Below are 17380 nucleotides of genomic sequence, written 5' to 3' on the forward strand. Positions count from 1 at the left end.
GTTGACAAATTCATTTTTAACTTTTTACTTACTCAGATTTTCTGTGACAGGATCAAGAAATCAAATTTGACAACAGAGCAGCCAACAAAGCAGGACAACAATCACTATTTTTTTTGAACGATTGTCGAATTAATGAGTGAATTTAAACGCTATACAACTAAACTCACCTTAATAATTGCCTCGAACTCAACCCAGTCGTTTGAGCTTGCAAGCTGTGACTCGAACAGTTGAGCAACTTCTTTCTCCGTTTCTCCTACCCATAGCCCCAAGTTATTGAGATCTTCATCAGCATTCTGCATTTTGTCCAGTTCATTTCGAATGGACTGTGCCTGCAACTTGGCTTTTTCCAGGGACCGATTGTAGCTTTCTTTTAACTGATTAACTTTTTGTGACGTTGCTTGCTCAAACTCCGGCTTTGATTTGTGGACTTCGTTCAACGCATTAGCTGCTGTTTCAATATCGGTCAAATCCGGTTCTCTGTCCAGAATGTTGTCAATCAACGTCTAAAACATTTTTTTTCAAGACACAGGTAGTTAGATTAATTAAAATAATAGATTAGTTATTTGTATAGCTATATTGAAGGTGTACGCCAAGATTACAGTACACTGTATAAGTTTGAAAACAATTTATTCAGAATGATTTTCGGGAGAGCGCGTACGCAGTCCCACACGAAGAAATTGCGCGTCCGAGTTACCCCGTAGGAGTAATCGCAGGGGTCAGCCTAATCTGAGTGCAATGATTAGACCTCACCCTGGGCCACCCCTCTGCTTGATCGGGGGAGAGCCGACACCAGGTTCTGAATATTTAAATTAAGAAAGGAGAATTTACATTATGATAACACTATACAAAATTAGGCAAAAAACAAATCTTTCAGACAATTGTATTTTAGTTTTCTGCGTTTTGAATATAGTTTGAGAGAAAAGTTTTTGTGTTAACTGGGTTATCCAGCCATCCCGCCAAAAGAACACTCGTGACGAAGCGTAGTTTTGAAGTTGAAGTTGTGACAAAAACATCATCCCAGGATGAGATATCATATTGTGTACGTAAGTCAGTGAGACGGTTACAACTAAAAAGTAGGTGTTCAGAGGTTTCGAATTCTTCTTGACAAAAGCTACACAAGGGTGACTCCGCATAATAGTGCAGCCATCTCACTTGCTTGTCAATCAGACAACCGTAGCATAACCGAAAGAGGAGATCTTTTTGAAATGGTAATAATTTGTCTGATTTCCACAGCTTCCGAAGGAATGGTTTAAAGATGTCATAGTTGATATCAAAACGAGCAGCAGATTTAAGAAGTCGTACACAATTTGCGTCTTTAAATTTAAACATTAACAAATTGTACACCTTTTTGAATAACGGTATAGGATGCACACTGAGTGATGGAAAGCCTACTTGATCTGAGACGAGTTGCATGCTATCATTGATGACACATTGAAAATGTTTTAATAGCTTTATACCATCAGGATTATAATTGTTGTCATTACGTGCAAAGTCGAGAACGTGTGCAGCAGCGAGTTTCGCAGGTACATACGGAAGCCCAATTCCCCCATTTGCTACATCGAGATAAAAAATTTCTGCTTTAATTTCCATTTTCTGTCCAATCTTCAGTAAGGAATTAACTTCAGACTGGCACTTTTTCAACACCGTCAAGGTGGCATTTTCATGTCTCGCTATATATAGGAATTTTGGCAGTACAAAGGTATCTATAGCAAGAGCTTTTGCTCTCATTGTTCTGCAACGGGCGATAGTACACCTATTTTTACTAATTAGCTCTCGCATCAGAGCTAATAAGTCGGTTTTAGGGTTGTTAAGATTAAAAGGTATTCCCAAAATTTTCGTAGCATTTACAGAGTTGTACCCATCCAGTTTACGCAAAGATAATACAACCGACTTCTCGATATTGATTTCTAGTGACGTTTGATCGCAAAAGTCTTTTAGTACATCAAAGAGCGTCTCAAGAGATTTTACTTTAATACAGCAGGTGATGTCATCTGCATATGCAATTGTTTTCCTTTCCGAAAAAGACTTTACTTGTTCGCATTCTTCAATTTCTTTTAGAAGAGGCTCTACTCCTAAAATGAATAGCAGTGCAGACAATGGACATCCTTGTTTAACACCTCGATTGATGCTTAGCGGGGTAGATAGATGACCGTTAATTTCAATGAGGGCAATGTTAGAAGTATACATAACTTTAATTGCACGAATAGTCGTATTGTCGAAATTAAGAGCTGAGAGCAATTCATACAGATAGTTTCTATCAATTTTATCGAAGGCTTTAGAAAAGTCGATAGACACAAGGCAGCGGCTCCGGTTTAACATTTGCACTCTCTTCTTTATTAAATGGACTGCTGTATGAATGTTTCTCTGTGGCAAATAGGCAAATTGAAATGGGTTAATTAGTTTATTCAGTGCATATTTGACTCGCTCTGTTAAAATATGAGATAATATTTTAACATCTGTGTTCAACAGATTGATGGGGCGAAAGTCTTTTAGATGCTCAGAAGTTTTCTTTTTGGGTAGCAATTTAATTATTGATAGACACTGACTAGGTGGTAAATGTCCTTTAACAATGGCATCATTATAGACAAGACATAAGATGGGGCTCAGTTCTTTAATGAAAGCACGATAATAGTTAGAAGTGAGCCCATCAGCTCCAGGAGCACTCTTGCAATTCAGTTTTCTGATAGCCTTCCTTACCTCGCTGACCGTTATTTCACCGCTCACTTCTAAGTCGTTATCTACTTGATTAGCAGCACAGTATTTTTCAATAAGGCCCGAGCTATCAGACCTAGCTTTTTGTTGGTATATGTCCTCAAAGTAGGACCTAAAGACAGAAAGGATTTTAGTCGGGCAAGTAATATAATCGTCATTTATTCTCAAGTGCGAGATGTTATTAGAAGTATTTTTAGAGCATTTCCATTGTTTTAGATGTTGGGGATTACCGTTGTTGCATTGTCTCCAACTCTGCTTAAAGAAATTTTCATTCTGACTTTGTTCTCTTGCTTCAACTAAATGAAGTTCTTCAATGACTTCATGAAATCTATTTAATGTATCTATACTCTGATCACCACTTTCGATGACTTTTCGTAGTTCAAATTCATCATTTTCAAGTCTTTTCTTGTCCAACTGTTCGATTCTTCTTTTGTTAATGGAGAGCACTCGTAACAGGTCACGCATGAATAACTTTTGTTGTTCATACTCTAGTAAGATGTCATCGGATTGAAAGTCAAAGTTTCTCAAGTGTTGGGAGAGAAACTGAAAATTGGGTTTAATAACACTTTCATTTAGTTTCCAGTAACTTGTGCCTCTTTCAGGTTTATCTTTTGGTGAACATAAGTGTAACAAGTAATGATCGGAGTACGAATTTCTATGAACTTGCATATGGTCAAATTTAGTTGTACTTCGAGTAAAGAAGTAGTCAATTCTAGAGAAAGAGAGCTGTTGTTTATCGAACCGGGTAAATTGCAAATTATTTGAGAAAAGCGCAAAGTCGACTAGGCGATGTTTTTCAAGGACTTCAGAGAGCTTTTTAAACCGAGATATACGAGTATCATTTGACCGCAAAGTATTAGAAGTATTCTCTTTCTGACAATCAAAAGCATTAAAGTCACCGGCAAGGATAATTTCACTATTCTGTACCAAATTGAGTGCGTTTTGCAAATTAGAGCAAGCCTCCACATACATGCACCAATTCATATACACATTGCATATAGTTACGTCTAATTCACAGAAATATAATAGTTGACAGGTGTCATTACTGGAGAGTAAAGAGGTTGTACCTAAGTCTTTGCTCCATAAGATAAGAAGACCACCGGATTTATCAGAAGCTGCACTAAAGTGATAGTCTAGACTAAATTTATCAAATAGTGCCTTTTGAGCATTTTTCAAGTACGAACACTTCATTTCCTGAATACAGATTATAAGGCTAGTATTAGATTTGTGAGTAGTACATTGGTTGAGAATGGCCAACAATTTTTTGGCTTTACCGAGGCCAGCGGCATTGATAGAGAATAGGTCGAAATTCATTTGAAATATTAGTCTTGAGGGGCATCTCGGTCATTATGACGAGACAAGTGAAATTTCATTCTCTTTTTGCCGTCGCGAACCCGTTTACCAGGTTTATTTACTTTGGGGCGTTTTTCATCTATTTCAGAAAGTACTTTAGGGCTATTATTGGAGGCCTTAAACTGACGTTTTTGTCTCACCAATTGAAACGAGTCTTCAGAAATAGAGTGGTTAATATTTGACGATTTTTGGAATCCAGAGGATTTTTGTTCATCAGAGTCAGCTATCAGAAGATCTGTATCCAGACTTTCATCAAAGCTTGAATCCGACTCTTCAGAAGGTGGATAGTTATTTTCCGCGATTTGCTTTGTATTAACACTGCATGTATTAATTAAAGCGTTCGCGTCTTGAGCATTCGTGTCAGTTTCTTTGAGTTTATTTTCTATTATTTCTATTTCTTTGGTTACAGTAATAGGCATAGTTGTAGGCTTAGTTGTAGTAACAGCACTTTGTTCATTTAACACATTACTTTGTTCAACCATACTACACGTGGCATCTTGTATCACAACAGTAGCATTACTAAGCGTAGAGGGGGCAGCCACGATAGTAGAGTGGTCATTTTCTTGTTGCAATCTATTAGTATTATCCGAAGTAACAGAATTAGAAGTAGCAATATCAGTACAATTCTCAACAGTTTTCTGTTTAGCCGCAAGCAAACACCAATCCACATGATGTCCTTGATAAAGCTTTTTATGCTTTGCACAAAAGTCACATTTATGTAATGAGGGAATATGAAACCGAATAGCAACATTATTCCACACAGCACATTCACCCATACGAGCATTATATGACCAGTCTCTGAGCAGAGTCTCTTGCTCAGAATCAGTTACAGTTAGACTAAGTGTAGCCTTTCCATTAAAAAAAGACTCACCATTGCAGTTCTCTTTTTCTCGTTTGATAGAAGTATCATGAGTAATATTCGGCGGTAAACATAACAAATGTTTGACCGCAACGTTGTCGCAAATCACTGGAAGATTCGTAAATTTGATATTAACTTTTTTAGGATAAAAGGTCATTGGCGAAGAATTAAGACGCATTTTGCCAATGGGGAACACCGTTTTACCAAGAATTTGCAGTCCTTGGGTTCGAATTGTGACATAAGTAAGCTTTGCTTCGGGGGGAGATATCACAGTTATACTGTGAAGTAACTTGTCCTTGCTTTTTGTAAAAGTTTTCGAGATTGTAACTTTATCTTTCAGTTCACAAGGGAATTGCTCCAAGATAACCTGTGCACAATCACGAAAACATTTCTGAAGTTTGTTGGAATCTCTAATTTCATTTTTGGAAAGAGGGGGAATAAATTGCATAATTTGTAATTCCAAATTTTTATTGTCCATAGCAACATTTTTTTCGATGTTAGTAACATCTGCATAACTCGAGGGAGAATCCATTTCCAGTTTCAATTCAGGAAAGCGCGAACGCAGACCCACACGAAGAAATTGCGCGTCCGAATTACCCCGTAGGAGTACTCGCAGGAGGCAGCCTACTCCGAGTGTAATAGACAGATCTCACTTTGGGCCACTCCTCTGTTTGATCGGGGGAGAGCCAACACCAGGTAAGTATATCAAAATATAAAGAGTAACCAAGTAACTGATTGTGAAGGCAAGATAAACGTAATAAAACTAAAAAGGAAGAATTAACACACAAGAAATGCTGAAATGAAAAGAATAACGGGTAAAGTTAACTAAGGGTAATGAAAAACATAACAAAAAAAATAACGGGTAAAGTTAACTAAGGGGAATGAAAAGGATAACGGAAAAAAGGTTAACGACTAAAAAATAAGATAACGGGTAAAGTTAACGACTAAAAGATAAGATAACGGGTAACGGGTAAACTTAACGACCAAAAGTGAACAGGAATGAGCAACAAACAAAAAATAGAAAAGGGAAAAGCAGCTATGGGACGGGGGAAGCGAAACAAGAATAACAAAGTTAAAAAAAACAGAAGCAATAACCCTTAGGTTTTTTGGGGGTAGAGCGGGGAATGAACCCCCGGCCTGTTTCCTACCAGACTAGTCCCGCAGATCAACTAGTAGGTGTACGTGACTTTACTACTGGGACTCGTAATAGCTAATGTTAAAATAAGAATAAGAGTGGATTTTGTAAGCGTAAGTTTTACATGGGAGTATAGGATATAAAGAAAACATAGTAACAAGTAGTAAAACATAAGCATAAAATTCATTACCTTTCTTATTTTTCAAGAAGCAGATCGTATTTTCAAGAAGCAGATCAATAAGACCACTGGTAGCTCGCGCTATGATTACTCATCAAAAATTATATTCGAATTAATAAAATCCGAAAAAGACAACTTGGAACTTTCAGCATAAATACTTACCTCTGCATTAGACAAACTTTTTTGTTTCAAGGGTCTCTGGATTGTCTAGAGGGGCCAATTTTGAGACAAACATCATAAAGTAGCATTATTACTTCAAAAATTTGCATATCATACAGCTTAGCTACGGCCGAGATCAACAATTCAAGATATTCAGAAAAAAACACAGGATATAGTAAAATTGTGCAAGGCTTGTTCAAAAATCACACAAAATTAAAATGGCCTGCGCTTGCCAAAATATTCAATGTTATCTTATGGAATAAGTTGTGTAAATGACATTTGTTATTTTGGCACTGGGTATATTGTCATGTAATCTTAGAAACCATTAATCAATTTGAGAGTTAGTTATAAGTAAGTTCTGTACGTATTATTTACACAAGCGTTTAGATTGAGGAGTTTGACGTTTCAGATATCAGATTTCTACTCCGAAGTGACACAATTCGAATATCTGATGCAATTCAGCGACACAGTCATCAGTTCAGTAGAACACGCCAACTGGGAGTTCCAATTCAAACTTAACACCTGAGTTTACTTATACCATGCTTAATTGGTATTAACAATTTTAATTCGCTAATTAATTATATCTCGCTTAGTTGACAAATTCATTTTTTTTTAATCTTTTTACTTACTCAGATTTTCTGTGACAGGATCAAGAAATCAAATTTGACAACAGAGCAGCCAACAAAGCAGGACAACAATCACTATTTTTTTTGAACGATTGTCGAATTAATGAGTGAATTTAAACGCTATACAACTAAACTCACCTTAATAATTGCCTCGAACTCAACCCAGTCGTTTGAGCTTGCAAGCTGTGACTCGAACAGTTGAGCAACTTCTTTCTCCGTTTCTCCTACCCATAGCCCCAAGTTATTGAGATCTTCATCAGCATTCTGCATTTTGTCCAGTTCATTTCGAATGGACTGTGCCTGCAACTTGGCTTTTTCCAGGGACCGATTGTAGCTTTCTTTTAACTGATTAACTTTTTGTGACGTTGCTTGCTCAAACTCCGGCTTTGATTTGTGGACTTCGTTCAACGCATTAGCTGCTGTTTCAATATCGGTCAAATCAGGTTCTCTGTCCAGAATGTTGTCAATCAACGTCTAAAACATTTTATTTCAAGACACAGGTAGTTAGATTAATTAAAATAATAGATTAGTTATTTGTATAGCTATATTGAAAGTATTACAGTTCATTGTATAAGATTGAAAAAAAAATATTCAGAATGATTTTCGGGAGAGCGCGTACGCAGTCCCACACGAAGAAATTGCGCGTCCGAGTTACCCCGTAGGAGTAATCGCAGGGGTCAGCCTAATCTGGGTGCAATGATTAGACCTCACCCTGGGCCACCCCTCTGCTTGATCGGGGGAGAGCCGACACCAGGTTAGTATGATCCGCCATTTTGTCCTTATTATTTCACAAGAAAATTTAAATTTTTGGCCGCCAGGACTGGCTAAAAATCATTACCTTTCTTATTTTTCAAAAAGCTATCCGTATTTCCTTAAAATTTGATTTCTATTAACGCCTCGCTTTATTTCTTGCTGCGTGATAGCTTTTTAATTTTCTACGCCAATCTTTTCGACACATTTGAAATGCAAAATGAAGCAATCTGTGCACCAAATTACGTTATACGCAAAATTTCTCATTTTGCTTTAACCAGCAACGTAGAAAACTGCAATGCAGTCTTGTCAATTCATATTTGTATTATAAAACAGCGCATTGTAACAAATATAAAGCTATAATGCATATTTAATCCGATAGATCTTTAGGCCGACAAGTTGTGCGCAGTGAAATTTTGGCAGTAACGTGAAGATCAAATGCAAAAAAATAACTTCAAAAATTAAATTAGTCCAAATAGCAGAATTCTTGGATCTTTTCCGTTTGTGCCCCCCAGTCTGTTATGAGCCCCCCAATTACAGAGCACGTGCCATTACATAGTAAATCATTGTGTAAAAATATGGCACGTGCGTCTGGGGGCGCAAATAATATGCGCCCACTAAGCTGGGGGGGGGGGGGGCACAAACGGAAACGATCATTCGGATCTTTGAATTCTCAACGCTAAAATTATAAATTGGCTTATTACACAGTCGGCTTATTTGATATTCGGTACTGGTAAATTCACGAGAATAACAATTACATGTAAAACAGCGCCGCTGTGCTATAAAATGAACACTCGCACGCTAACCTGCATGTTTTCAAGACGTGAACGAACTTCTTCATTCGTGACGTCATCTATTATATGAGCTTCGCCTTGACTTAAATTCAAATTGTCCTGAATGGAGGCTTTTGATAAGGTAGTCAATTTCCTTGAACAGTTTAGGAGGAACTTTTCAAAGTCATGAACTTGGGTCAGGAATTGTGAGTGGTTGTTGAAGAGTCTCTCTTGTTTCCCCACATTCTCCTAAAATAGAAAAAAAACAAAATATGTTTGAAAGAATATGATATCGAGATGCTCACTGATCTGACGAGCTGACTCAGGTATTTTTAACAGCTTTTAACATACTGGTATACTGTAAACTAACCCCTCCACCGACCCCCCTTTCCTCGTCACTGCTGTTAGATTATGTTCCTTTTCGGCTAAATGACTGCGTGTTCATAGAATTTACTAATTCACTGCATTTAGCACGGTGGCCGCCGTATTGGCCGACAGGGCGTTTAGCCGACAACCAAAAAATGAGGAAATTTAACCCACAATTTAAGTAAAATGAGCAATAAAGCTTATTCTAAAGCTCTGATTGGCCAATTTAAAACACTATTTCGTAAGCGGACAAATATACCGCAGTTTTTTCATCAACTAGTGTAACGAAGGTCTATCCGTGGTCGGACCGTATTTTACCGCATGTGGCCATGCCTCAGCGGCCCGTGGGACTTGATATGAATCTATTACAACCGAACTACTGATGTATGGACCAATTATGGACTTTTATTACCAATTATGATAAAACTGTCGGCTAAATTTCTCATTTTTTCCTTGTCGGCTAAACGCCCTGTCGGCCAATTTTCCTAGCACCATTTAGCACAATAAACGCCTGCGTGCAAATTTCTTTCTCATCTCTTGATTGGTCAATGGTCAATAGATAGCTCGTTTGAATCTGCGGATCTATTCTGTCCCCCCCCCCCCCCCCCGCCAGTGTGTTTTACGTCCCCCCCCCCCCTCTAGTCTCCCAAGTAATAACCAATTTTACTGTAATATGTAACTGGATGAGCCTAAAATCCCGAAAAACCAGTATCAGTCGACCGACAGCTTAATGTTGATTGGTTGGTCAAATTCTGTTTGGTCAAAAAATCTGGTTGGTCAAATTATACTAGTTCATCCAACCGTTTCTGCGCTATCGGGTTGTTTGCTTAATTTCTCATTTCTTGTGTCGACTAAACAAACCACTGTCGGCCAATTCGACGATCTGTTAGTGTGTGCTCAGAAACTAAATAGTCCAATCTGATGTGGCAACAAATTGCTCGTTTAGTTCAAAGTAACACAGGCCCCTTTCGCTAGAGTGTTCAAAAGAACTAAGATCTTAGATGGCCAAAATGGTGGCCCACATTTTTACCTGTCCTGTAGGCCAGCATATCCTTTAAAGTTGCTGATATGGGCACGTTTTCCGAATTACATTTGATTATAACTGATAACAAGGTATCAAGGAAGGGGATGGGGGGGGGGGGGGAAAGATCCCCTGAGTTTAAAAGATCCCCGCAAGCTAAGAAGGAAACTGAATTTGATCCATTTTACGCAACAATATCAGCAGCGTACATCGACAGATGATGACTAATTAAAGGCTACTAAATTAAGGGAGCACAAATAGAGGATCCGGGGACATTAAACAGGCAGTACTGCTTATTGTTAAAATTCCCGATGGAAAATGGAACGAAAGTAATTAGGTAGATGACAGTTAAAATCCCATTAATGTCCAATAACTTTTATCTAGATAAAAAAATCAAAAACAATTTTTGCGTTAAAAAGTATGCATTTCTTGAATTCTTGAAAGTAAGACTGATATCGAAAACGTGTCAGAGATTTTGGAGGTAATAGTTGGTTTTGAGCCAACAAAATTGTACATTTGAATTTTAAAAACGTGCAGCGATAGCAGATTATCACTGGTTGAGCTTTTGGCAACTTTTCCTGTCCTTTTCTCCAAACGTCAAGTTTGCAAGGAGTTTGCAAGGAAATTTTGCAAGGAATACACCGACCGATTTCTAAAAAAATACGAAAAATAAGATTTAAAACAAAAAAACATAAATCGACTAATTTTGAAGAAAAATGAATCCGAGACCGGAAACAGAGATGTATCCGCATGGCTTGATCGATCTGATAAACATAAAAAAGCATAAAACCATACCTGCGAACGTTCTAAAAATGAACCAGAAAACACACCCACGAGCAAATTTTGATAGAGATTGATCACGCAAGCCAAGATCATCAAGCAGATAGCGTTACGGTTTTACCCAGGGTCAAGAAAACTTTGTGTACGGCAAACCAAGTGGCAGCAGTCAACCACCCAAATTTAAACCAAGTTTTTCGACGGTAATCCGCTTGAATGGCCAGAGTAGTCAACTATCAATCTCTCCAGTATCTTCTTTGTATTCATCTCTTCAGAACCAAAACTGTAATACTATATTTCAAACAAGGCGCCACCTGCATGCTCAAAGCGCTTTTTTGAGCATTTGACTTCATATAAAAAAAACTTCCAAAAATTGTCAAATAACTTTTAAAAACTTGTTAATAAATTGTCTAATTTTTCTATGTTCAATTCGTCGAATCTAATTCATTCTGGAAAACAAAAGAAAATAAACCGACTAATGTCGGAAGAATTCTTGAACGAAAGGCGAGGCAATATAATTCAGGGGCTGTAGCCTAGATCAAATTTTCTTTATGGGTACAAAAACAGATGACCACACCGGGCTTCGAACCATGGACTTCCCAATCCCTGTCCAGAATAATACCTACTCGGCTATCAAACCCTGCTTTTTGCTATGATGCAATCTTTTTTTAGCGACAAGCTTTACTTGGGAGTGAGAACAATAGAGATCACTCAAAAATGAAGAACTCAAGCGTGAAAAAGTCACTTAAGAAGTCAAAGAATGTTCTAGAAGAAAAGCGCAATAACGGTCAAGAGAAAAATTTTCATAAAAATGAGACCAACACGTTTACAATAATTGCTATGAACTTCTTTCAAGAGGAATTAAACATCAAATTTGCAGGCTGGGAGAAGCCTGGTTGAACATATAAGACAAAAAGCAAATATGGCAAAAATGTTTAAATTTTTGAGTTGAAGTCGGCTTTACTGATAAGTATTTCAAAACATTAGAATATGAAAATCAAACCAACACGAAAATAAAATCTAGCCTGCAAAAGACTATGAAATATGACCAACGTAAATTTAAGACAAATTGAGTGAAAAACTTGAAAAACATGAAAACCTGCTAAATTTTGGAATCAAAAACTTTAAATGACTTTTTTTCGGCTTGAATATAGGCATTGTTGGTTCACAAAAACCTGTAGAATACCAATACTCCTCTTCGAGTAGTTAAAAGACGTACACTACTACACTAATTTCTTCAAACTTCGCTCAAGAGCAATTTAAAATGTTGAGAAGCAAACGGGAATTTCATTTCGAAACTTAGTCAAAGTATGCGTTTGGAGCAGATTAATGTTTGTACCAATTTGATGGCGAACAGCTCATCGTTGTCACTTCTATTGATTTTGTCATATGCTATCGTTACATCCCAAATACTTTTTCAGCAGACAACCAAAAATCCTCAACCAACTGAGTTAACACTATTATTACTATCTCCTATACCTTCGCCAATTGTTGCACTGTGGTGAACTTAGCAGCTAACTCTGTCAGTTCATCAGCTGCACTGTATCCACACACTCCTATCACCTGTTCTGCCACCTCGTGCAACTCCTCGATGTCTCCTCCGTGACCATTCACGTCCTTCAGTACCTACACATTAAACCCTCAGTTACAGAAATCTAAGATCTCTATTAATCACAACTCTACAGAAAATTGAAGAGATAGTTCAGTTCGTGAAATATAAAGCGGATAAGAAGTGTAACTTCTGAAAGGCTTTGATGTAGGGTTAGCACATGGATCTTGGCTCAGAACTCATTGACTGCAGTCCATCAAGCTCAAAATTTTCTGCGACAATAGTCTTTAGAAAATTGGGCTATTACCATAACCCAAATGCGCCGTTACTGTACAAATGGCTAATACATAAATGGGTTGTTACAATAGCTCTTCTTTTTAGACATAGAGAGAGACAAAGATATCTTTGGAATATTCCACTTGATCTTGAAAGTCTTATTATGCTTAAAACACAAATTGGGGTGGGGATATACAAAAATGGGAGTGACAATTTGAAACATACCTGTTTTAGTTGATCGAGGTCCTGTTGTTTCGCGGATACTTCCAGACTAGGCTGGGAGACTCCTGAAGAGGACACCTTCAGTTCTGCTGCTGACAACCAAGTGATAAAACAGGAGTATTTTGAATCCCAGTCTCTCCAAATTGTTAGAGAGTTTTCCACCTGAGGAAAAATGCTATTGGTGAAATTTGGTTGATTATTGAAATGAAAGACATAGAGATGAAGCTCGAATAAAAAAACTTCCTTAACGAGAGATAAAAAAAATGTGGAGAATGAAAATCGAGGAATTTATTTAATGTCTTACAAGAAGTCTTTATTACTTGACACCTTTTTTTACGGACTCATGAGTTAAGAGGCTTACCAGACGGCAGATACGAACTAACATAGACTGATTTGATTGTTTGTTGAGTGCCCAGAACAATTTTTGTTCACATACTCATGCTTTTTACTCTTAAAAAATGTGCAAAACATACCTAGTGGATTTTTTTTTGAAAAAACTCATTAACAGAAAGCATATGGGAAAGTGTCTTGGCCTACCTTTAAGCTCCATTACCAATCAATAATGGCTGATGAAAATCACGTTCAACGAAGCTGATTTGTTATTTTCGATATCAACTCAATATTTTGATACCAACTGTTCTTATATATAATTCACTACCATTCCCACTCGTTGTTAATATATGTAGGCGAGCAATTCAATTGATTTTGGATTGAAATTTCTGAAACAATCTTAGTTCACAAACCTTTGTACTTTGTCGTGACATTTCAGCTTCCATATTGTCGACAGCATTTTGCAACTGTTTAATTGACCCCTGTACCACTGCTTGACCTTTACTGCTCATGGACTTGTTGACCTTCAACCCCAAACTCTGCACATTAGCAGCATTCGTTTTGACAGCTTCCAGGGTTTTGCGAGCCTCCAAAGTTGCTTGTTTAGCATTTTCGACCTTGACCAGAGAAGTGAGCGATTCGCTACTTGATACTTTCATCAAACTTTGAATTGCTTCAAAATTGCTCCACGCGTTTGACTCGTTCTGCTGGAAATCCTCGATTAGTTTCTGCAGATCATTCGTAGAATTGGACCGTTTCTGAAAAATAAAAACAATCAATGTACTCGTTAAAAAATCAAATATGTTAGATCGCCGACATTTCTGCAGGTACCGATAACATTGGAACAACAACAATCGATTGACTGTCTGAAGCCTGTGTCATCTCAAAGGACCAGAAATTGCGATTAGCTGAAAATGTTCGAAAATAAAAAACAATTAATATCGGCAATGTAAAATAGAGGCTTGTGAGAGGAAAATTTTCAAAAACAAAAGAGCAATGGCAGTACTTTATGAGAAATTACTTTGATTTTCCAAATTAATTATCATTGCGTATTTAATTGTCTAATAGTTCACAGAAATTTTTCCACAATATACAAAAGATCAAAAACAAAAAATAAATAAAAAAGACAGCAGCCCATCATCAAGGACAATAAGAAAAAAATAATCAAGGACAGTAAAAAAATTTAAACATAACCGACTAGCATCGCGTGAATAGCTCTCAAATGACCGACGAGTTGGCTTAGATAGTACCCAGCAGGGGCTCACAGATGCTTAGATGGGAGTAGGGGGTAGTGGAATGAGGGGTGTGTCCAAGCAATTGGGGGGAGAGTTGGAGGGGCTGGAAGAGAGGGGGGTTGAAGAAACTGCCAGGTAGAGGAGAGAGGATTGGGGTGTGTTGGTGGTGAATGGGGTGTGACTGGGAGGTTAAACTTTCAAGATTAAGAACCACCCTTCGCACCATAAAATTTTATTCTCAAAACAGATGTGATGAATCGCATTCGTAGACGCTGGATAGGCGTACGGCTTTCAGAGAACTTAATGTCCTCCAAGCGTTAGCTGTTTATCTCCTTTTTCAGGACGGAAAATCAAATGGGTCAGACAATAAATCGCATAAAAAAGAACAGGAATAAAATAATTGCAACAAACTTCGTTCGAGAGCAATTAATTATATCACTGTGAAAATTGTCAATTTTGTAAAAAAAACCGCAAGTAATATGGACGAAAAGTATAGAAAACATTGGGGGACAAGTTATGAACCACAAAGCAAAACTCAAAGGGTTGTTTAGCTGCATTTACTGCTTTGGCACAAATAAAATCACCATTCAAAGTTAACCCCTCATTTATTTTGAAAATCAGCAGATTGCCTGGAGAATCTCAAAAAAAGACAAAGCCAGAATACAGTTCAAGTTCTCAGAATTGTATAATTATTGTACATACTGCTGTGAAAAAAAAAAACAAATTATTTATGAAACGTAACAATACGTTTATAACCCATTAGCTCGGCGGTTAATAGTTTTTAATAGAGAAACAGAAGAACACTCCGGACAATTTTGATGCAGCGGAGATTTTTGGTTCAACTTAAACTGCTGCCGCACACGAATAACACAACTAAATTTGCCGGACCACTGAAGAAAAATCAGAAACATACCCGGCAGATTGCCGGAAAATAGCCACCGTTGATTCCAATAAGCATGATTGGGATTGAAAGAATAGAAGGTATTGAAAAAAAAAGAGATTTTTGTACAAAAACATTTTTTAAGTCCGATTTATTTCGATGGATTATATTTATTTCGTATTTGAGCATACTTCTATTTCTTAGAGAGAGGCTACAGGGTTACTATCAATACCAATAAGCATTAGAGATGGTAACTAAGACTTATAGGAACGATGTTCAAATAGCGGGCATATAAAATTGGGCTTTATGGGTTTATCCCGTTTCTACTTCTGACTTCAATTTTTTATACTGACTCTGTTCATTTTGAATTGCTTTGCTGAGCAACTGATGCTCGAAATCACTTTTAGCAGAATGAGAGAAGAGAGAAACTAGCCTAGAGAAGTCAAAAAGATATCACGCAAAATGTTGAAAAAGCGGCAAAATGAGGTAAAGCGAAACATTTTTTATTCGACGAAGTAAAAAAACATAGCAGGACAAGTCCTGACGTACAATTCAAAGAATTTTCATTGACTAAACAGAAAAACTAGAACTAGAATTGACTATGATTGAATTCAGAAAAACATTTTAAGAAAATCAGAACAAAAAAATAAGAAAAAAAACAGAAAATCAATATCAAAATGCCGCATGTGAACAAAAAAACCCCTAGCGAGAAATGAAAATTTAATTCAAACAAAAAACTAGGCCTAGAATGAGCTGAGAATGGATTGGGAAAACCAGTTAGAAAAAAATCCGATCCAAAAAATCGAAAAAACAGTAAAAATCAGAGTGAAATTGCCGCATGTGAACAAAAAACTGCTACCGAGAAACCGAATTTTTGTTCAAACACCGTTTTCTCACTCTACTTTCAAATTAGAGCGAAAAAATTCACGCCGCAAAACCACTCGCTTTTTCGCTCCATTTCCTGTTTCGGCTGACCAAAATCACTACTCCAATTTGACTTCAAAAATCATGAAAATGTGTGAACAGATCTTAAAAAAAAACATAGCCGGAAGAAAAAAAACCGCAAGTAATATGGACGAAAAGTATAGAAAACATTGGGGGACAAGTTATGAACCACAAAGCAAAACTCAAAGGGTTGTTTAGCTGCATTTACTGCTTTGGCACAAATAAAATCACCATTCAAAGTTAACCCCTCATTTATTTTGAAAATCAGCAGATTGCCTGGAGAATCTCAAAAAAAGACAAAGCCAGAATACAGTTCAAGTTCTCAGAATTGTATAATTATTGTACATACTGCTGTGAAAAAAAAAACAAATTATTTATGAAACGTAACAATACGTTTATAACCCATTAGCTCGGCGGTTAATAGTTTTTAATAGAGAAACAGAAGAACACTCCGGACAATTTTGATGCAGCGGAGATTTTTGGTTCAACTTAAACTGCTGCCGCACACGAATAACACAACTAAATTTGCCGGACCACTGAAGAAAAATCAGAAACATACCCGGCAGATTGCCGGAAAATAGCCACCGTTGATTCCAATAAGCATGATTGGGATTGAAAGAATAGAAGGTATTGAAAAAAAAAGAGATTTTTGTACAAAAACATTTTTTAAGTCCGATTTATTTCGATGGATTATATTTATTTCGTATTTGAGCATACTTCTATTTCTTAGAGAGAGGCTACAGGGTTACTATCAATACCAATAAGCATTAGAGATGGTAACTAAGACTTATAGGAACGATGTTCAAATAGCGGGCATATAAAATTGGGCTTTATGGGTTTATCCCGTTTCTACTTCTGACTTCAATTTTTTATACTGACTCTGTTCATTTTGAATTGCTTTGCTGAGCAACTGATGCTCGAAATCACTTTTAGCAGAATGAGAGAAGAGAGAAACTAGCCTAGAGAAGTCAAAAAGATATCACGCAAAATATTGAAAAAGCGGCAAAATGAGGTAAAGCGAAACACTTTTTATTCGACGAAGTAAAAAAACATAGCAGGACAAGTCCTGACGTACAATTCAAAGAATTTTCATTGACTAAACAGAAAAACTAGAACTAGAATTGACTATGATTGAATTCAGAAAAACATTTTAAGAAAATCAGAACAAAAAAATAAGAAAAAAAACAGAAAATCAATATCAAAATGCCGCATGTGAACAAAAAAACCCCTAGCG

At 37.0% G+C, this 17380-nt stretch overlaps 1 protein-coding gene and 3 non-coding genes across 4 annotated transcripts in view; all 4 read right to left on the reverse strand.

Annotated features, from left to right (window-relative positions):
• The window catches only part of LOC142344447 (uncharacterized), a 251125-nt gene that overhangs the window by 170299 nt on the left and 63446 nt on the right, over positions 1-17380 (reverse strand). Inside the window, exons 25-30 of the mRNA XM_075396101.1 lie at positions 13500-13844; positions 12760-12918; positions 12189-12335; positions 8579-8794; positions 7161-7496; positions 168-503 (exon numbers count right to left, since the gene is read on the reverse strand). Coding sequence (XP_075252216.1) covers positions 168-503; positions 7161-7496; positions 8579-8794; positions 12189-12335; positions 12760-12918; positions 13500-13844 — 1539 coding nt within the window. The remainder of the gene's footprint in view (positions 1-167; positions 504-7160; positions 7497-8578; positions 8795-12188; positions 12336-12759; positions 12919-13499; positions 13845-17380) is intronic.
• LOC142353022 (U1 spliceosomal RNA) lies at positions 642-804 on the reverse strand. The gene has a single exon (XR_012761018.1). It is a non-coding gene; the product is annotated as a U1 spliceosomal RNA (small nuclear RNA).
• LOC142353029 (U1 spliceosomal RNA) lies at positions 5469-5628 on the reverse strand. The gene has a single exon (XR_012761019.1). It is a non-coding gene; the product is annotated as a U1 spliceosomal RNA (small nuclear RNA).
• LOC142353016 (U1 spliceosomal RNA) lies at positions 7625-7784 on the reverse strand. The gene has a single exon (XR_012761017.1). It is a non-coding gene; the product is annotated as a U1 spliceosomal RNA (small nuclear RNA).

This window comes from Convolutriloba macropyga, chromosome 1 (assembly GCF_964194025.1).
Source record: "Convolutriloba macropyga chromosome 1, txConMacr16.3, whole genome shotgun sequence".
In the NCBI taxonomy this organism is placed as follows: domain Eukaryota; kingdom Metazoa; phylum Xenacoelomorpha; order Acoela; family Convolutidae; genus Convolutriloba; species Convolutriloba macropyga.